Source organism: Manis pentadactyla, chromosome 1 (assembly GCF_030020395.1).
Source record: "Manis pentadactyla isolate mManPen7 chromosome 1, mManPen7.hap1, whole genome shotgun sequence".
Classification (NCBI taxonomy): domain Eukaryota; kingdom Metazoa; phylum Chordata; class Mammalia; order Pholidota; family Manidae; genus Manis; species Manis pentadactyla.
In genome coordinates this window covers 115,149,895-115,173,031 of record NC_080019.1, presented here as the reverse complement: position 1 = coordinate 115,173,031, position 23,137 = coordinate 115,149,895, and the positions used below count along the sequence as shown (strand labels likewise).

Below are 23,137 nucleotides of genomic sequence, written 5' to 3'. Positions count from 1 at the left end.
CAGCAAAATGGGAATAGAGGGCATGTACCTCAACATAATAAAGGCCATCAATGAAAAACCCACAGCCAACATTATACTGAACCGCGAGAAGCTGAAAGCTTTTCCTCTGAGATTGGGAACTAGACAGGGATGCCCACTCTCCCCACTGTTATTTAACATAGTACTGGAGGTCCTAGCCACGGCAATCAGACAAAACAAAAAAATACACGGAATCCAGACTGGTAAAGAAGAAGTTAAACTGTCACTATTTGCAGATGACATGATACTGTACATAAAAAACCCTAAAGACTCCACCCCGAAACTACTAGAACTGATATCGGAATACAGCAAAGTTGCAGGATACAAAATCAACACACAGAAATCTGTGGCTTTCCTATACACTAACAATGAACCAACAGAAAGAGAAATCAGGAAAACAACTCCATTCACAATTGCATCAAAAAAAATAAAATACCTAGGAATAAACCTAACCAAAGAAGTGAAAGACTTATACTCTGAAAACTACAAGTCACTCTTAAGAGAAATTAAAGGGGACACTAACAGATGGAAACGCATCCCATGCTCATGGTTAGGAAGAATTAATATCGTCAAAATGGCCATCCTGCCCAAAGCAATATACAGATTTGATGCAATCCCTATGAAACTACCAGCAACATTCTTCAATGAACTGGAACAAATAATTCAAAAATTCATATGGAAACACCAAAGACCCCGAATAGCCAAAGCAATCCTGAAAAGAAGAATAAAGTAGGGGGGATCTCACTCCCCAAACTCAAGATCTATTATAAAGCCATAGTAATCAAGACAATTTGGTACTGGCACAAGAACAGAGCCACAGACCAATGGAACAGACTAGAAAATCCAGACATTAACCCAGACATATATGGTCAATTAATATTTGATAAAGGAGCCATGGACATACAATGGCGAAATGACAGTCTCTTCAACAGATGGTACTGGCAAAACTGGACAGCTACATGTAGGAGAATGAAACTGGACCATTGTCTAACCCCATATACAAAAGTAAACTCAAAATGGATCAAAGACCTGAATGTAAGTCACGAAACCATTAAACTCTTGGAAGAAAACATAGGCAAAAACCTCTTAGACATAAACGTGAGTGACCTCTTCTTGAACATATCTCCCCGGGCAAGGAAAACAACAGCAAAAATGAACAAGTGGGACTATATTAAGCTGTAAAGCTTCTGTACAGCAAAAGACACCATCAACAGAACAAAAAGGAACCCTACAGTATGGGAGAATATCTTTGAAAATGACACATCCGATAAAGGCTTGACGTCCAGAATATATAAAGAGCTCACATGCCTCAACAAACAAAAAACAAATAACCCAATTAAAAAAATGGGCAAAGGAACTGAACAGACGGTTCTCCAGAAAAGAAATACAGATGGCCAACAGACACATGAAAAGATGCTCCACATCGCTAATTATCAGAGAAATGCAAATTTAAACTACAATGAGGTATCACCTCACACCAGTAAGGATGGCTGCCATCCAAAAGACAAACAACAACAAATGTTGGTGAGGCTGTGGAGAAAGGGGAACCCTCCTACACTGCTGGTGGGAATGTAAACTTGTTCAACCATTGTGGAAAGCAGTATGGAGGTACATCAAAATGCTCAAAACAGACATACCATTTGGCCCAGGAATTGCACTCCTAGGAATTTACCCTAAGAATGCAGCAATGAAGTATGAGAAAGACCAATGCACCCCTATGTTTATCGCAGCACTATTTACAATAGCCAAGAATTGGAAGCAACCTAAATGTCCCTCGATAGCTGAATGGATAAAGAAGATGTGGTACATATACACAATGGAATACTACTCAGCCATAAGAAAAGGGCAAATCCTACCATTTGCAGCAACATGGATGGAGCTGGAGGGTATTATGCTCAGTGAAACAAGCCAAGCGGAGAAAGAGAAATACCAAATGATCTCACTCATCTGTGGAGTATAAGAACAAAGGAAAAACTGAAGGAACAAAACAGCAGCAGAATCACAGAACTCCAGAATGGACTAACAGGTACCAAAGGGAAAGGGACTGGGGAGGATGGGTGGGTAGGGAGGGATAAGGGGGGGGAGAAGTAGGGGGGTATTAAGATTAGCATCCATAGGTGGGTGGGAGAAAGGGGAGGGCTGTACAACACAGAGAAGACAAGTAGTTATTCTGCAACATTTTGCTACGCTGATGGACAATTACTGTAAAGGGGTATATAGGGGGGACCTGGTATAGGGGTGAGCCTAGTAAACAAAGTATTCATCATGTAAGTGTAGATTAATGTTAAAAAAAAAAAAGCAGTTCCTGTGTGGTGACCTCCAATGAGCTCTACACAATGATATAAAGGGCATATAAAATTGTAGGCAAAGGGTCTGTTTGTGTTTATACAGAGGATCAAAGCCTAATTTGGCTACCACGAAAATGAACTAAGATACGATATGAAAAAGAACTTTCAACATCACCACTCTCGGAGGACTCATGCCAGAAGATGATCATCAAAAAACCCCAACAAAGATCCACGCACTGCTACAGGTGTAGATGCACTCATCCCACCAATTCCTGGACTTGCCATGGGAATGAAGAAGGAGATATCTAAGCTGGCCTGTGCATACAGTAAAACAACAAATTTGACTGGATCTATACGGTTGGAACTCAACCAAGAATTAGGAGAAGTGCAAATTGTAGCACTCCAAAATCTTAAAACTACAGACTATTTACTGTTAAAAGAACATATGGGATGTGAACAGTCCCCAGGAATGGGTTGTTTTAATATATCTGAATTCTCTCAGACTGTTCAAGTTCAGTTGGACATTATCCACCATATCATAGATAAGTTTTCACAAACGCCTAAGGTGCCTAACTGGTTTTCTTGGTTTCACTGGAGATGGCTGGTAATTACAGGTATGCTTTGGTTATGTAACTGTACTCCTATTATGTTAATGTGTGTGCACAATTTAAGTAGTAGCTTAAAAACTATACATGCTGAAGTTACTCTACAAGAAGATATGTCAAAGAAATAATCAATCTCCCCAGGTTTTCTTCTGCCTGCTACTTCTATAGCTTTTCTTTTTCCTTCCTAATTACAACCCTTAAATAGAATTCGTGCCATATATCGAATATACTGAGTATCATAATTCTTCCAAGGGGTAAAGACACCTCAAGAAAAATGCTGGGCATAGAAGCCACAGGGCATAAATATGCAAAGATGTAAAAAGCTAACCTTTTCAAACAATAAGGCTTCTCTCTCACTTACCAACTTCACATTTCCCTGTATGGCCCCGGAAGATGACTGGTTAGCCAGAGACGGGTAAGATTCCTCAAGGGAGGAACAACCTAAGACAGGCACAGTCGCAGGGGGGCCATCAGGTGAGAAATTGGGGATCAACAGAGGTGAGGCTTAGAACCTCACCCCCCCCCTGTTCTGAGAGAAATCTTCTGCATACGTGGATGTTTTATTGCCCTTGTCTAGCTTGGATTAACACATAGTCTACAGGCACACACCTGATCATCTACATTTGCTCTCTTACAACACTAAACTATGTTTTCTACCTTTATCTTGTATCTACCTACCACTTCAGCATTTTATTAAAAATAATAATAATAAAGAGAGAAATGTGGTATCCACATATAAATCAAATATAAAAATCAAATGAATATTCATATTTGAACTGACTGTTTATAGTTCATAATGCATGAGCAAAACCGAAAGCTTCTGTAATGACTGCCCCTGTAATGTTTACCATGTAACTTATTCACTATGTAAGAATTTGTACTCCATGTAAGAACTTGTTCGTTAAGCTTCAAAAGATTGGAGACTGATGAAAATTAGGCTTGGGGTGGATTAATGATTGTGCATTGAACATTAACCCCCCTATAGAGAATTTTATTGTTGTCAACAACCATTTGATCAATAAATATGAGAGATGCCCTCACAAGAAAAAAATATATATATATATACATGCACTTCCAATTGTAAAATAAATAAGTAACTGGGATGTAATGTATAGCATAAGGAATATAGTCAAAATATTGTAACAACTTGGTATGGTGATAGCTGGAACCTAGAATTATCATGTATATAAATGTTGAATCACTGTGTTGTACACCTGAAACTAATGTAATACTGTGTGTCAACTACCCTTCAAGAAAAAAATAATTAAAAAAATAAAAAATAAAAAAATAAAAGGTAACTGGGAGGAGATTCATTGATTTAAAACACATACAGCCTCGACTGTAGGCCAGGTATTTTGCAGAGGAGAACTGAGGAAAATGACAGCTGAGAGGAGCCATAGTGAGGAGGTCAAAACAAATATCGAAAACAGACCTCCGAAACTTTTCCTTCAGAGGTGCCACAATTTCAATGGATCAGGTTGTAGAGCAATGTATGTCCCAGGGCACTGTTAACAACAATAGCAATGAGTAAGGGTTTAACAGCTGGATGCAGTCATGGAAAAGGAAGAAAAAAGCTCCACCACTGTCACTGCCATGGGCATACCCAAGGCTATACAACCCTGAAGAGCAGTATCAGAGACTTAACACTGCATGCGTGTGTGTGTGGTGGTGTGGTGGTTGGGGGTGGAAGGACGGGCAGAGAGAAGAGTGGAATACAAACTTCACTAATAACCCATCCAGTCACTAAAAATTATTTACAAATTACAGCTTTTGGCTGCAACAGTCTTGAGTGGAGTTAAGCACATAACAGTAATTCCAGGAGTGGGAGATCAATATGCTACAATATATTACCTAAAATGTCGTTTTGAGCCAAAAATTACAAGGCATAAAAAGAAATAGGAGGGGGAATCTCGTTCCCCACCTTCAAGCTCTACTACAAAGCCACAGTAATCAAGACAATTTGGTACTGGCACAAGAATAGAGCCACAGACCAGTGGAACAGAATAGAGACTCCAGAGATTAACCCAAACATATATGGTCAATTAATATCCGATAAAGGAGCCATGGACATACAATGGGGAATGACAGTCCTTCAACAGATGGTGCTAGCAAAACTGGACAGATACATGTAAGAGAATGAAACTGGATCATTGTCAAAAGTAAATTCAAAATGGATCAAAGACCTGAATGTAAGTCATGAAACCATAAAACTCTCAGAAAAAAACAGAGGCAAAAATCTCTTGGACATAAACATGAGCGACTTCTTCATGAACATATCTCCCCGGGCAAGGGAAACAAAAGCAAAAATGAACAAGTGGGACTATATTAAGCTGAAAAGCTTCTGTACAGCAAAGGACACCATCAATAGAACAAGAAGGTATCTTACAGTATGGGAGAATATATTCATAAATGACAGATCCAATAAAGGCTTGACATCCAAAATATATAAAGAGCTCACACACCTCAACAAACAAAAAGCAAATCATCCAATTAAAAAATGGGCAGAGGAGCTGAACAGACACTTCTCCAAAGAGGAAATTCAGATGGCCAACAGACACATGAAAAGATGCTCCACACCACTAATCATCAGAGAAATGCAAATTGAAACCACAATGAGATATCACCTCACACCAGTAAGAATGGCCAACATCCAAAAGACAACAACAAATTTTGGCAAGATTGTGGAGAAAGGGGAACCCTCCTACACTGCTGGTGGGAATGTAAATTAGTTCAATTATTGTAGAAAGCAGTATGGAGGTTCCTCAAAAAGCTCAACAAAGAAATACCATTTGACCCAGGAATTCCACTTCTAGGAATTTACCCTAAGAACACAGCAGCCCAGTTTGAAAAAGACAGATGCACCCCTATGTTTATCGCAGCACTATTTACAATAGCCAAGAAATGGAAGCAACCTAAGTGTCCATCAGTAGATGAATGTGGTACATATACACAATGGAATATTATACAGCCAGAAGAAGAAAACAAATCCTACCATTTGCAATAACATGGATGGAGCTAGAGGGTGTTATGCTCAGTGAAATAAGCCAGGTGGAGAAAGACAAGTACCAAATGATTTCACTCATATGTGGAGTATAAGAACGAAGAAAAACTGAAGGAACAAAATAGCAACAGAAACACAGAACCCAAGAATGGACTAACAGTTACCAAAGGGAAAGGGACTGTGGAGGATGGGTGGGAAGGGAGGGATAAGGGGGTGGGGAGAAAGGAGGCATTTTGATTAGCATGTATAATGTGGAGGGGGGGCATGGGAGGGCTGTGCAACACAGAGAAACAAGAAATGATTCTACAGCATCTTACTATGCTGATGAACAGTGACTGTAATGGGGTTTATTGGGGGGACTTGGTGATGGAGGGGAGTCTAGTAAACATAATGTTCCTCATGTAATTGTAGATTAATGATACCAAAATTAAGAAAAAAAGAAGTAGGAAAGTATGATCATATACAGGGGAAAAAAAGCAGCCTACATAAATTGCCTGTGCAAGTAACCAGATGTCATATTTAACAGAAAAAGACTTCAAATTAACCATTATGTTTACAGAATTAAAACATGATTTTAAAAGGAAGGAAGATATGATGGCAATGTTGCACAAAGTAGAAAATACCAATAAAGAGAAATAAATTATTTAAAAAGATCAAATGGAAATTATGGAGTTGAAAAGTATAAAAAGTGACATAAAAATTCACTAAAGGGGCTCAAAGGTAGATTGAATCAGCAGATGAAAAAATTAATGAACATGAAGATAAATTAATACATATTATGCAAGACTGAAGAACATGGAGATAAAAGAATGAAGAATGAACAGTCTTAGAAATGCAGTACAGCATCAGTATAACAACAAATACAAATGGAAGAGACAAAATGAAAGAAAGAAAGAAGAAAAAACATTTGAAGAAATTATAGATGAAAAGTCCTAATTTGTTGAAAAACAATAAACTACACATCTAAGAAGTTCAACAAACTCTATGCAGGGTAAAGGCTTGGACCCACAAACACATCATAGTAAAAATGCTGCAAGTTAAATCTAAAGGGAAAATTTTGAAAGCAGCAAGAAAAAAATGACTAGTCACTTGCAAGGGAAGCCCAATAAGATTAACAGCTGACTTTTCAGCACAAACAAGAGAAGCCAGAAGATAGTGGGGTAACATATTGAAAGTGTTCCAAGAAAAGAAATTGCCAACAAATAATGCTATATCCAGCAAAGCTATCTTCCAAAAATGAAGATGAACTACTTTCCCAAATAAACAAAAACCAGAGAAGTTGCTGCTAGCAGACCCACCTTACAAGAAATACTAATAGAAATTCATCAGTCACTGTTTATAGAGTTATTAAGGGAAAGCAAGTGACTCTAGAATCAAATCCACACTAAAGAAAAAAGAGAACTGCTAAAGGTAACTATGTGATTATAAGATAGAGTATAAATGAATATATTTTGTCCCTTCTCAGAACTAGTATTAAAAGGCAATATTAAAAATTATATATATAATGCAATGGTCTATAACATATAGAAATGTAATATATTTTCCCAAAGGATGTTGGTAAGAGGTAAGCTTTATTAGGCTAAGGAAATGAATACAGTCAGTAAAGTAATAATTGTAACAATGTATTATTGGGTTTGTAACATTAACAGATGTTCTCTGTATAGCAAAACCACAAAAGGGGGAAAAGGTAATAACAGAGCTATATTGGAGTAACATTTCTATATTTAATTGGAATTAAGCTAGTTTATTTAAATCAGAAACTGAATGAGAAAAGTTAGATGCATATGGTAAACCCTACAGCACATGTGCGCACGTGCACACACACACACTCAACTGTCAAAAAGACATTTAAAGACCTCACCAAGGAAGATATATAGATGGCAAACAGCACATGTGAAAAAATACTCAACATCATATGTCATTAGGGAAATGCATATTAAAATAAGACACTACTGATATGGAAGCAACCTAAGTGTCCATCAGTAGATGAATGGATAAAGAAGATGTGGTACATATACACAATGGAATACTATTCAGCCATAAGAAAGAAACAAATCCTACCATTTGCAGCAACATGGTTGGAGCTAGAGGGTATTATGCTCAGTGAAATAAGTCAGGCAGAGAAAGACAAATACCAAATGATTTCCCTCATTTGTGGAGTATAACAACGAAGCAAAACTGAAGGAACAAAATAGCAGCAGGCTCACAGACTCCAAGAAGGGACTAGTGGTTACCAAAGGGGAGGGGTGGGGGAGGAGAGGTGGGGGATGGTGAGTGGGGAGGGAGGGAGAAGGCGATTGTGGGGTATCACGATTGGTACACATGGTGTGTGTGGGGTCACGGGGAAGACAGTGTAGCTCCGAGAAGACAAATAGTGACTCTATGGCATCTTTCTACACTGATGGACAGTGTCTGCAATGCGGTATGGGGGGGACTCAATAATAAGGGTGAATGTAATAACCACATTGTTTTTCTTGTGAAACCTTCATAAGAGTGTATATCAATGATAGCTTAATGAAAAAAAAAAAAGAAAACATTTAAAATGCTCCACAAATGCATCCAATCTTGTTCAGTGATTTATGCTCCATGACTCTAGTTTAAGGTAACTAGATATATTCTTTGTTACCAGCAGAGCAAACCTAACTACATCCAGTGAAGGAGACTGCTTGAAAATCCAATGCTAAAATTTTTGTTCACAAAGAATCCTTCCCCTGTTATTAATAAAACATTTATATTTAAAAAAATTTTTAAAGAATAATAAAATAAGACACTACTATACACCTATTTGAATGACTAAAGTCCAAAACTCAGACAACACTAAATGCTGACAAGGATGTAGGACAACAGGAACTCTTACTCATTGGTGGTGGGAAAGCAAAATAGTACAGCCACTGTGCAAGACTGGCAGTTTCTTATAAAACTAAACATCGTCTTACCATATGACCAACAGTTGTACTTTTTGGTATTTACCCAAATGAGTGAAAGCTATGTTCAGAGAAAAACTTGTATACAAATTTTATAGCAGTTTTATTGACAATTGTTAAAACTCAGAAGCAACCAATATGTCCTTTAGTAGGTGAATGGCTAAACAACAAACTGGTATATCCAGGAGATGGGATATTACTTAATGCTAAAAAGAAATCAGCTATCAAGCCACAAGAATACAGGGAGGAACCTTAAATGGATATTACTGAGAGAAACTGATCTGAAAAGACTACATACTGTCCAACTACATGACGTTCTAGAAAAGGCAAAATTACGGAAACAGTAAAAGATCAGCAGCTGTCAGAGTTTGGAAGGAGGGAGGGAAGGATGAATAGATGGAGCATGGGATTTTAGGAGTAGTTAAAACTACTCTTTATGATACTGTAATGGTGGATACATTTCATTATACATTTTGTCATAAACTACAGAATGTACAAAGATATAAACTATGGAGTTTAGTTAATATTAATATATCAACATTGGCTTATCAATTATAATAAATGTACCACAGCAATGCCAGAATGTTAATACTAGGGGAAACTGGAGGAGGCAAATACCTGGGAACTCTGTACTTTCCACTCAATTTTTCTGTAAACTTAAAACTGCTCTAAAAAAGAGTCTCTAAATGTTTTAAAAAGCATTAAAGAAATCAAAATGCTACATCAGAAGCACACTTAACACAAAAGTTATGGGTGAGGAGTAGATTTATACACTGGGAAAGAACTCAAGAAATCCTTTGAAACTGTATCAGTTTTTGGGCTAGAAGATATGCATAATTACTGGCAAGAAGATGGTCACCACTGCCCCTCTTAGTAACTGTTTCCAGCTGCCATTCTCTCCCTTTACCTGAGGACTAATAAGCAGATTTCAGAAAAGTCCAGGTCATGGATTTCAGGTCATAATTATGGAGAAGAGTGAGGAAAGAATATGGATACAGCAAGTCACCCCCATGACCATGTTAAACATTGCCTGAATTCTGAATTCCTGGAAAACAGCTACAGTTAAGGAAATCCTCCCAGCCTGTTCCAGGAATCAGCTTACTGCAAAGAACTACCCCTCCCCATTAGTCTGAGACAAGATTCACGATGCCACTATGTTTACCTACAAATTCCCATTTTTTGCCTCATAAAAAATTAGCTGAACTGTTTGCTCTCACTGACTGATCGGAACAAAATGCTTGTTAACTGATGACCAAACTTTAGTTAAGCTTCTCTCCTTCCCCTAAGCCTTTGATCCATCCTCAGCACAAGTCAAGCATACTATGTCTCCTTAATGGCTCCTTCTAAGAATCAGCAGACTACATGGAAATACAATGCCATTTCCTTATCAACTGTCTGATTCTGCCACCTATTTCCCCAATAGCTGATTCTTTCTAGCCTTGTTTACCCATTCTTATAAAAGAAGATTCCTTTCTGTCCGATCTTTGACACCCTTGCAGATCTTACGGTTAGAGCATTCTCCCTATGGCAAAAGCACCCTCCCCTTATTGCAATAATTCTTTTAAATAAAGTCTCTCCTTTCCTTTAATCCTTTTCTTTGATAGACAACATACTGTATTAGTGCAGGTTAGATGTTAAGGTCTAACTAAAATCATTCAGCATATCAATGAACATGTCATTTGAGTTTAATACAACTACAGACTCATAAAATCCTAACACTCTAAGGGATCTAAAAATTAACCAGACCAAGCTCTCACCCAGGTTTTTTCACCCAGAAAAACCTCTGCAGCAGCTTTGAGTGACGTAGACCCTGCCGCTGAGCAAACATCGTTGGTAATAGATAATGCAGTATTTCACAAAGTAACTTGTTCACTGCTGAAAAATTCTCATGTCAAGCTAACATCTCTCTCTACACGGCAACCCAACAAGCCATTCTGGGGGCCAGTCAGCTGAGACACTGCAGCCAGCTTTTCCTGTTGTTATGGAAACAGTGTCTCTGCAAGGCTTTTTCCCTGAAACAACAACAAAAAAACCCATTCCCTGTGATTCAATAAAAATTATGAGCATGTACAGTCACCTAGATTCCTGACATGAGTGGTAAGGCTGGGAACTGGCTACAACAATTTTATCTCACCAGCAAAACTGTTTGGACAAATTTTTTGGACAAAAAAATCAGCTTCAAATTCTTATACTTGAATACCTGAGAAACTGACAACCAACTTCTGAAAGGTTTGCCTATGAAATCCACCAATTTAGTCACCGTTAACTTGTAAATGTGTTGAAAGCAAGAAGTATATTTCACTGTATCCTTCCAAGGCCTGGCACCTTTGAGGCTTGTTGAGTATTTAATGAATTTACCCAGAACTATCAGAAGGTTTCCACTCTGCTCCCAGCACCCTGTCCCTAATTGGAAGAAGTCACTCTGAGAGGACCATCAACTGTGGACTCTTCCAGTGGGTTCCACCAGCCTGAGGATACTATTCAGCCAGAGTTCCTGGCCCTCAGCTTCTGCAAACAACAGCAGAGAAAGCTCATCTAACAAGGATGGCTCAGAGAGTGTAACCATGCTTTTGTGACCAAGGTATAAGGGAAAAAAGCCTGCTTTCCCTGGTTGTTATACATGTAACAATCGCAACTTTGCTGCACAAGTTCCTGGCAAATGTTTCCTTAACAGTTCAGAAGAGACACATTAAAGCTGAGTGACTTTTGATGCTGCCTTCAACTGCCTCTCTAAACTCCTTTAATCAATTTCAAATACTGTCAACACCTCCAATTTGGATCAATTCTAGGGAATCTATTACAATGGACTTGTATGGCAATTTTTTTTTAATCTACTGGAAAAACTTCCTGATTCTTTAATTTCTGGCCATCCGTAATCAAACACTGAAAAACTCTTATGTATATGGAAGCATGTGCATCTTCCAACTTTATTGACGCTATTAGGTTAAGCCCATTAAGAAACTTTATATATGTATGATAAATACTATACACAAATTATACATGCTAGATACATTAAATATAATAAACATTTCTAATCCAGAGCTTCTAAAAGAATACCTAAAATGTAAAATGTTTGTGTTGCAAAATTGTTATGCGTGCTCATGGAATCTGCCAGATTCTGACATGTGGCAGCAGAGTGGAATATTTAACTCCTACATGAACACTACCCAAGAAGTTAAGCAGAGCCCTATAGAATACAGCTTCTACTCTTTGCACTTGAATCCAGCTCTTCGCAGGGCCAATATTGACAGCAGAGTCAACAAACACTTTCTTCAGTTATTGGTCAACAGAGAATCTCTGGCTCAACTCAAGAACATTACTGCTCCTTTGTGTTCCTTACACATGTCACTTTGGCAGTAACTGTTCAACAGACATTACTGGGACTTCCATCTGTCAATGCAACTTTGGGAAGAGAGATTGTAGCTTCAAGATGATAACCACAATATATACGTAGATCAACATATACATACACACACAAAAATACATACCCAGCAAGGGAAGTAACAATTAGGTGCTGAGTTTTACATTGATCTCACTCAGTGTTGCTGATGTAGCTCAAATGCTAAGGACCTGACCTTGCTGGGAACACAAGCCAGGACAGCAATGAGGTTTACATTTGTTCATTTTCTATTTATCCAGGCCAGAAACTTCTTCATATTCTTTCATTCACTCAACAACTATGGCTGACTTTTGTTCTCCACTTAGGGATAAAACAGGAAACAAAACTGATGTAGGTCCTGCCCTCATTGGCATATAGTCTAGTGGGGGGGGGATACATGTAAGTAAAGAGGTAATTTCACCACAGCTAGGTAAGAATGTTGGCAGGACCAGTTCAGGATGCTATGAGAGCTCAAAAAAAGAAAGGATACCTAACTCAGACTTCAGGTTTTGGGAGAGAAAAAATATCTATGACTTGAATGTATCTCATCTCCATTCCATTTCCATAGCATAGGTTTTTGGACCTTTTTTCTTGCTTGGACAACTGTCTTATTCTTCTAACTGATCTTTCTACTTCTAGTCTCACTTTTGACAGAAACTCTTATCCTCAAGATAAAAAGCAAACTTCACAGTTTGGGGGCTCTTTGTGAATTGGACTCACATTTATTTCAGCAGGTTTCTGCACGCTCCCATATTTAAGACAAAGAGAACCATCCCCATTTCCTGAAATGTGCTGCATGGATCATCCATGTCTGCCTGGTATAACTCTTCCCTTGTGTTTCAAGCCTAGATCAAGTTTTACCTCCTCTGAGAATCCTTCCCTGACCTCTCAGTCTGGGAGAGGCACCTGTTATGGTATATATATGAAGTTATTTACCATAGGCAGTGTGATATTAAATAAGGGCTATTTAGTATAGGCTTTAACTCAGCAACTGTCAGTAGCCCTAACCAACAATCCATATTTCAGAGATTGCCAGCTAACATATATTCCCAAAAGCCAACTACCTGTTCATATATTGACCAGAATTTAAGACTTTGCTTGTTAGATCAAAAAATAGCAGATATTTTACTATTGGTGACATTAATGACTTGTTAATCAGAATGGTAAATATTAGAAATTGACTTCTATTGCTATAATGAAAGGTATTCAAGATAAGTAGGCTGATAAAGTATTTTAAAGATAGTCCCAATTTTTGCATGGACAGAAAATAGGTCTACATGTGATCACTTAGGAATGATATCTGGGGCCACCTGTGTCTGTCATTGGCTCAGGAAGTTTCTCTTTGATGTTGATCACAAGAGTAATGGAATTCTGCTCCAATAATGCTGCTACATCTCTGACAGTGGTCAGACACCTAAAATGACAGAGAACTGGGATATTGCCAAGTTTAAAATATAGGTTGCAGAGAGGGAAAAAAGATGGCAGAGTAGGAAGGAAAAGTGGAAGCCTCCTCCCCACCACACACACAAGGGAAGCAACTACAGCAAATACAACTAACACTGAAAACGACCTGAAGACTATCACAGACCATCTACACCTGGCGAAGAAGAGCAGACCACACAGAAAAAGGTAAAGTGGCAGATCCACAACTGACTGGGACCCAAGCCTTCCCCCATCCCAGTCAGGACGTGATGGGAGAGGAGCTGAGAGGGGAGGGAATAAGTGCTCAGGAGCTCTGCACACCTGCCCTGGAGATGTGGTCTGGGAACACAAGTCCACACTGCATCAGGCTTTGGTGATTAACAGGGCTGGACACCATGGGAGTCGGAGCACTCTGGGAGGCTGAGACTCCAATGGCTTGTGGAGGACAGACATGCTCTGTTGGTCCTGACAAGACCCAACACAGAGGCGGCAGTTTGAAAGATTTACCAGTAGTGGGAAGGGTGCCAGAGGGGTGAGAGTTGGACAGAGCTCTTTCCTCAGGAGAAAGGGCAGGTGGATGACACTTTTCCAGCCCTCCTCTGGCCCAATAAATTGGACATTCTTGGGAGCTCCAAGCACAGCATTCCCCTTGCTGGCAGCTCAGCCCTGAGGCACTTTCCATGCACCTGCCGGAATACCCTGCCCACTCAGCCCAGCAGCATCAGACATTTTGCTGCCTGGAAAGCGGAGGGAGACTTTGCTGCCTGGAAGTTTGCTAATGTCTGATTAGAAGTTGGGAGACTTGTGTTTTAATATTAGTTTCAGTAACAGTTTAGTTGTTACTATGTGCCAATAATTTACCGAGTATTTACTATGTGGTGAAACACAGTGTTAGGTTAACTAGTTTAATATATTAAAATTCTGAGAGGGAACATCATCATTTTACAGTGGAGAAAACAGAGAGGTTGACTTACTCAAGGTTATTCAGGTAAGTAAGTAGAAGAGGCAATTTTTGAACTGAAGTTTGGTTGAATACAAGACACACATTTTTAACCTCTACATTAGAAGTATGTTCCATAGCTAACATGTGAAAGCTTAGCCAAAAAATTTCCCTTTGGATTCCAGTTTCCTCATTTGTTTACTGAGTGAGACTAAATGACTCAAGCCTTTTCTAGCTCCTCATGTTACAGAGTATGTCCGTTCTAAGCAACAAATCTGCCCTCAGTCTTGCCTGCCCTTGCTGTCTTGTCAAGAGTGAGAGAGATTTTCATGTGTGGTATGTGTTATAGGGCTTTTCAGATAACATACTTTGTTTTTATTCTTTTTTTTTTTCTTTTGAAAACATCTCAGGGGATTCTGAAGGCAGAGAAAAGGAACCCATTTTTGGCACATTGCTTTACAGCATAACAGAACCTGGTGCCAGTCAACAGAGCTAGTAAGTTGTTATTTTTGTTTTACAATCCTTCACTGACATGGATGCTGACTGAAATTGTGAAAAAGGGCAAGGAAAAAAAACCTATGTCCATTGACACTTCAACTATCAGAGAAGTAAAAATTGTAAAAGAAAATATAGCAATAATGCCCATCTGTTTACCACATTTCAAATGTACTGTTGCAGCTGGATAAAGAAAAGGATTTTAGTAGTCCTCTTAATACCATTTTAGGGTTGGTCACTTGAAAGACTCTCATCCTTTCTGTGTCACAAAGTTTATAGTCAGAAATTGGAGTGGCACAGATAAGAGTTCTATCCCACAATATTTACTGATATGGCATGTGTTGAAATGTTAGTATCTCAGGCAACTTTTATTTAGGCAAAGCTATCTAGAGGGAAGGTACTATTAAGAAAAACTATAGCTGTTATCTTAGAATATCTTTCATCTCCTACCACTCACTGATACCATGATGCCTGCCTGGTAGACAGGATGGGGATTCTTGAACAATGAGAGTTCTTAGTTGCCAGGAGACTGACACTAGGCTCAAACCCCCAATTGGCTTCTCTGGAAGTGCCAAGGATTTCTGGTAATACATCATTAGGGTACCCAATCAGAAAGTTCCTTTGACAGCATTAAGATGATTAAAAATCATTGTCACTGTGAGAAAATTGTTTAGTGCAGGAGAATAATCACTGAGAAGGTTGAAATTAGATTTTTGCCTTTAAAACTCACACACCTTCTTAATGGCAGGATCCCCTTTGGATGGATGACAGGTTGGAGAAATTTTTACCTGGAAAAAAAGGGCAAATGTTTTAATATCCTTTCAGTTGTATCCTAGATTCATCTGACCCACACCCAAAACAATTCAACTAGAATTGGTGTAACTGAGGTAAAACAGGTATTTTCAGAGGAACAGTGCATATATTTTCTGTTATGTTCTTTTGAAATTTACCTGCAGATCAAAAAGTCAGTAGTTGGCCAAGATAAAAATATGATTAGGGTAAGAAAAGTGGAACAGATGGTCCAGACTGGTTTTAACCCAATGGTGAGGAACCAGATACACACGGATTTTTGTTGACAATGCTAATCATCTGAGAGTACATGATGATAGCATTTCTTGCAGAGGCCAACTCAAAGCACTTTCATGATTTAATGTCCCTTTTAAGCAAACATGCACAAAAGAGTTTGATAATAATAGTGAAGAATCTAGAAAAAGTATCAGCCAAACAATAATAAAAGGATGTTTAGCTCAAGGAAGAGAAGACTGATGGTACAGTCTTCTCTTGAGGGGCTGAAAGAGTTGTCAGATTAGATAAAAGAACAAGACCCAAAACCATGCTGCCTGCAAGAAATATATCTTAAATATAGGGCAAAAATAGGTTAAAAGCAAAAGGATCAGAAAGCTATATACCATGATAGTACTTGATTTCAGAGCAAATACTATTACTAGTGATAAAGACGATCATTTCATAATAATAAAGGGTCCAATTTATCAGAAGGATAAACAATTCTAAATGTTTATGCATCTAATAGCTTAAAGTATATAAGACAGAAACTGATAAACTGAAAAAAGTAATAGTTTTATAGTCAGAGATTTCCATGTCTCTCTCTTAGTATATAAGAAAACAAGTAGGCAGATAATTATAAAGTAGATAAAAGACACAATGCAATCAACTGACTTGATAAGATGAACATTCACAGAACACTCCAGCAAAGTAGAATATGTATTAATTTCAAGTGCACATAGACCATTTACCAACACAGACTATTTTCTGTCACTAAAACAATGCTCAACTTGAAAACTTAGAAGAGCTCAAAGTCATACAAAGAAGGTTCCCTGATAAAATGAGAAATAAATTAGAAATCAGTAACAAAGACCTCTGGAAAGATTTCCAAATATTAGGAACTAAGTGACATACTTCCAAATAACCCATGGGTTCAAAAAGAAATAAAAGGAAATTCGATTCTGGAAAGACACAACTTACCGAGATTGAATCATGAAAAACAGAGTATCTGAATAGGCCAATAACTAGTAAGGAGACTGAATCAGTAATAAAAAAGCTCCTAACAAGGAAATATCCAGTACCAGATAGTTTCATTGGTGAATTTTACCAAACATTCAAAGAAGAATTAATGTCAATCCTTCTAAAAGTCATCCAGGGTGGAGCCAACATGGTGGTGTGAGTAGGACAGTGGGAATCTCCTCCCAAAAACACATATATTTTTTTGAAAATACAACAAATACAACTAATCCTAAAAGAGAGACCAGAAGACACAGGACAACAGCCAGACTACATCCACACATGTGAGAGCCCAGCGCCTGGTGAAAGGGGTAAGATACAAGCCCCGGTCTGGCGGGACCCGAGCACCCCTCACCCCAGTTCCCAGCGGGAGGAGAGGAGTTGGAGCGGGGAGGGAGAGGGAGCCCAGGACTGCGAAACACCCAGCCCTAGCCATCCGCACCAGAGCGCAGACACAGTGCATGCGTGGAGGGCTGGAAACTAGGGAAACAGGGCAGCAAGACCTCTGAACGGGTTCTGAAGCTGATTCTCCTGTGACAAAGAAAAGCGAGTGCTTTTTGAAACTCTTAAAGGGACAGGGACACAACAGCTGGACAGAAACAACACAGGTCACAGTCCAGCAGCTGGAAATCCCAGGGAAAACCGGGGCACTAACCCGCTGGGCATCAGCTCTGAGACCCCTCACTTAGGTAAACAGCGAAACAGCCCCCCATCCATTACCCCTCCGGGGCGCGGCGATAGAAGAGAAGCAGCCTAAGGTGGCCACGCCTTCAGCAAGGGAGCTTCCTACATACCGGCCGGGCAAGACACAAAGACCCAGTCTACACACAAGTACCCAACACAAGCCACTAGGGGTCGCAGTTGTCTCAGTAAAGAAAGGCCAGTAGCAAGTGGAAAGTTTGGCCTTCCCAGCTGACAGTCAATAGTACCTATAAACGTGAAAAGTCAAAAAAATTTGATCCAGACAAGACTAACCCAGACAGTTTTGGCATCTGCTACATCTTCCCCTGAGAAGGAACCTGGGGAGATAGATTTAACCAGTCTTCCCGAAAAAGAATTCAAAACAAAAGTCGTAACCATGCTGATGGACTTGCAGAGAAATGTGCAAGAACTAAGGAAGGAGAATACAGAAATAAAACAAGCTCTGGAAGGACTTCAAAACAGAATGGACGAGATGCAAGAGACCATTAATGGACTAGAAAACAGAGAACAGGAATGCAGAGAAGCTGATGCAGAGAGAGATAAAAGGATCTCCAGGAATGAAAGAATTCTAAGAGAGCTGAGTGACCAATCAAAAAGGAATAATATACGAATCTTCGGAATAGCAGAAGGAGAAGAGAGAGAAAAAGGGATAGAAAGTGTCTTTGAAGAAATAATTGCTGAAAACTTCCCCAAACTAGGGGAGGAAATGGCCTCTCAGACCACAGAGGTACACAGAACTCCCATGACAAGGGATCCAAGGAGGGCAACACCAAGACACATAATAATTAAAATGGTAAAGATCAAAGACAAGGACAAAGTATTAAAGGCAGCCAGAGAGAAAAAAAAGGTCACCTACAAAGGAAAACCCATCAGGCTATCATCAGACTTCTCAAGAGAAACCCAACAGGCCAGAAGAGAATGGCATGATATACTTAATGCAATGAAACAGAAGGGACTCGAACCAAGACTACTGTATCCAGCACGATTACCATTTAAATATGAAGAAGGGGTTAAACAATTCCCAGACAAGCAAAAGTTGAGGGAATTTGCCTCCCACAAACCACCTCTACAGGGCATCTTACAGGGACTGCTCTAGATGGGAGCACTCCTAAAAAGAGCACAGAACAAAACACCCAACATAAGAAGAAGGGAGGAGGAGGAATAAGAAGGGAGAGAAATAAAGAATCATCAGACCGTATTTATAATAGCTCAACAAGCGAGTTAAGTTACACAGTAAGATAGACAAGAAGCTAACCCTGAACCTTTGGTAACCACAAATTTAAAGCCTGCAATGGCAATAAGTACATACCTTTCAATAATCACCTTAAATGTAAATGGACTGAATGCACCAATCAAAAGACACAGAGTAATAGAATGGATAAAAAAGCAAGATCCATCCATATGCTGCTTACAAGAGACTCACCTCAAAACCAAAGACATGCACAGACTTAAAGTCAAGGGATGGAAAAAGATATTTCATGCAAACAATAGAGAGAAAAAAGCAGGTGTTGCAATACTAGTATCAGACAAAACAGACTTCAAAATAAAGAAAGTAACAAAAGATAAAGAAGGACATTACATAATAATAAAGGGCTCAGTCCAACAAGAGGATATAACAACTATAAATATATATGCACCCAATACAGGAGCACCAACATATGTGAAACAAATACTAACAGAACTAAAGGAGAAAATAGAATGCAATGCATTCATTCTGGGAGACTTCAACACACCACTCACTCCAAAGGACAGATCCACCAGCAGAAAATAAGTAAGTACACAGAGGCACGGAACAACACACTAGAACAGATGGACCTAATAGACATCTACAGAACTCTACATCCAAAAGCAACAGGATACACATTCTTCTCAAGTGCACATGGAACATTCTCCAGAATAGACTACATACTAGGCCACAAAAAGAGACTCAGTAAATTCCAAAAGATTGAAATCCTACCAACCAACTTTTCAGACCACAAAGGCATAAAACTAGAAATAAACAGTACAAAGAAAGCAAAAAGGCTCACAAACACATGGAGGCTTAACAACACGCTCCTAAATAATCAATGGATCAATGACCAAATCAAAATGGAGATCCAGCAATATATGGAAACAAATGACAACAACAACACAACGACCCAACTACTGTGGGATACAGCAAAAGCAGTCTTAAGAGGAAAGTATATAGCAATCCAAGCATATTTAAAAAAGGAAGAACAATCCCAAATGAATGATCTAATGTCACAATTATCAAAATTGGAAAAAGAAGAACAAAAGAGGCGTAAGGTCAGCAGAAGGAGGAACATAATAAAGATCAGAGAAGAAATAAATAAAATTGAGAAGAATAAAGCAATAGCAAAAATCAATGAAACCAAGAGCTGGTTCTTCGAGAAAATAAACAAAATAGATAAGCCTCTAGCCAGACTTATTAAGAGGAAAAGAGAGTCAACACAAATCAACAGAATCAGAAACGAGAAAGGAAAAATAATGATGGACCCCACAGAAATACAAAGCATTATTAGAGAATACTATGAAAACCTATATGCTAACAAGCTGGGAAACCTAGGAGAAATGGACAACTTCCTAGAAAAATACAACCTTCCAAGACTTACCCAGAAAGAAACAGAAACTGTAAACAAACCAATTGCCAGCAACGAAATTGAAGCAGTAATCAAAAAACTACCAAAGAACAAAACCCCCGAGCCCGATGGGTTTACCTCGGAATTTTATCAGACATACAGGGAAGACATAATACCCATTCTCCTTAAAGTTTTCCAAAAAATAGAGGAGGAGGGGATACTCCCAAACTCATTCTATGAAGCTAACATCACCCTAATACCAAAACCAGGCAAAGACCCCACCAAAAAAGAAAACTACAGACCAATATCCCTGATGAACATAGATGCAAAAATACTCAACAAAATATTAGCAAACTGAATTGAAAAATACATCAAAAGGATTGTACACCATGACCAAGTGGGATTCATCCCAGGGATGCAAGGATGGTACAACATTCAAAAATCCATCAACATCATCCACCACATCAACAAAAAGAAAGACAAAAACCACATGATCATCTCCATAGATGCTGAAAAAGCATTTGACAAAATTCAACATCCATTCATGATAAAAACTCTCAGCAAGAGGAGGGTGCCAAGATGGTGGCGTGAGTAGAGCAGCGGAAATCTCCTCCCAAAACCACATATATCTATGAAAATATAACAAAGACAACTCTTCCTAGAATAAAGATCAGAGGACACAGGACAATATCCAGACCACATCCACACCTGAGAGAACCCAGCACCTCGTGAAGGGGATAAGATACAAGCCCCGGGCCGGCGGGAGCCGAGCGCCCCTCCCCTCACCTCCCAGCGGGAGAAGAATAGGCAGAGCAGGAGGGAGACAGAGCCCAGGACTGCCGAACACCCAGCCCCAGACATCCGGGCCAGAGTGCAGACACAGTGTGTGCACAGGGGGGCTCTGGATACTAGGGAAACAGGGCAGTGAGAGGGCACCGGGGGCCTGGTGCTGGAGGCCACCAGAAAAGTGTGCGACCATTTTTTTTTTTTTTTTTGCTGTCTTGTTTGGCGAGCACATTTTGGAAGTGTTAAAGGGTAGGGACCCCAATACTAGGGAAACAGGGCAGCAAGAACAGTGAGCGGGCACCGGAGGCCTGGCGCCGGAGGACACCAGAAAAGCGAGCGAACATCTTTTTTTTCTGTTTTGTTTTGGCGAGCGCTGTTTGAAAGTCTTAAAGGGATAGGGACCCCAATACTAGGGAAACAGGGAAGCAAGAAGGGTGAGCAGATGCCTGAGGCTGGCACCGGAGAATAAAGAAAAACGAGCAGCCACATTTTCTTTTTTTTTTTAATTTAAAATTTTTTTGGTCGTTGTGTTGTTTTGTTTTCGCGGGTGCTTTTTGGAAGTCTTAAAGGGGCAGGGCGGGACACTTAATCCAGAGGTAGGGAATCCGGGGATCTCTGGGCACCATAACCCCTGGGCTGCAGGGAACTGGGAGGCCCCTAACAGAGATAAATAGCCCCCTAGCTGCTCCCCTTCCAGCGCGACTCCACCACTTTGGAGCAGTAGCCCGAACCAGGCCACGCCCAAAGCAACAGCGGAGATTAACTCCATAGCAGCCGGGCAGGAAGCAGAAGCCTTGTCTGCGCGCAGCTGCCCAGCACAAGCCACTAGAGGTCACTGTTCTCCCAGGAGAGAAGGGCCACAAACCAACAAGAAGGGAAGTTCTTCCAGCCGTCACTCGTCCCAGCTCTGCAAACTATTCCTATCACCATGAAAAGGCAAAACTACAGGCAAAGATCACAGAGACAACACCAGAGAAGGAGACAGACCTAACCAGTCTTCCTGAAAAAGAATTCAAAATAAAAATCATAAACATGCTGACAGAGATGCAGAGAAATACGCAAGAGATATGGGATGAAGTCCGGAGGGAGATCACAGATGCCAGAAAGGAGATTACAGAAATGAAACAAACTCTGGAAGGGTTTATAAGCAGAATGGATAGGATGCAAGAGGCCATTGATGGAATTGAAACTAGAGAACAGGAACGCATAGAAGCTGACATAGAGAGAGACAAAAGGATCTCCAGGAATGAAACAATATTAAGAGAACTGTGTGACCAATCCAAAAGGAACAATATCCGTATTATACGGGTACCAGAAGAAGAAGAGAGAGGAAAGGGGATGGAAAGTATCTTGGAAGAAATAATTGCTGAAAACTTCCCCAAACTGGGGGAGGAAATAAACGAACAGACCACAGAAACACACAGAACCCCCAAAAGAAAGGATCCAAGGAGGACAACACCAAGACACATAATAATTAAAATGGCAAAGATCAAGGACAAGGAAAGAGTTTTAAAGGCAGATAGAGAGAAAAAGGTCACCTATAAAGGAAAACCCATCAGGCTAACATCAGACTTCTCGACAGAAACCCTACAGGCCAGAATAGAATGGCATGATATATTTAATGCAATGAAACAGAAGGGCCTTGAACCAAGGATACTGTATCCAGCATGACTATCATTCAAATATGATGGTGTGATTAAACAATTCCCAGACAAACAAAAGCTGAGGGAATTTGCTTCCCACAAACCACCTCTACAGAACATCATCCAGGTACTGCTCTAGATGGGAGCACTCCTAGAAAGAGCACAGCACAAAACACCCAACATATGAAGAATGGAGGAGGAGGAATAAGAAGGGAGAGAAGAAAAGAATCTCCAGACAGTGTATATAACAGCTCAATAAGCGAGCTAAGTTAGGAAGTAAGATACTAAAGAGGCTAACCTTGAACCTTTGGTAACCACGAATTTAAAACCTGCAAT

At 39.6% G+C, this 23,137-nt stretch overlaps 1 protein-coding gene across 4 annotated transcripts in view; it reads right to left on the bottom strand.

The window, feature by feature from the left end:
• The window catches only part of VPS8 (VPS8 subunit of CORVET complex), a 331,520-nt gene that overhangs the window by 24,119 nt on the left and 284,264 nt on the right, over positions 1–23,137 (bottom strand). For 3 of the 4 annotated variants that reach the window (XM_057500758.1, XM_036875334.2, XM_057500764.1), the window contains one exon: positions 15,807–15,860. The exons of the other annotated variant lie outside the window; for it this stretch is intronic. In XM_057500758.1, coding sequence (XP_057356741.1) covers positions 15,807–15,860 — 54 coding nt within the window. The remainder of the gene's footprint in view (positions 1–15,806; positions 15,861–23,137) is intronic. 4 annotated transcript variants of the gene reach the window in all.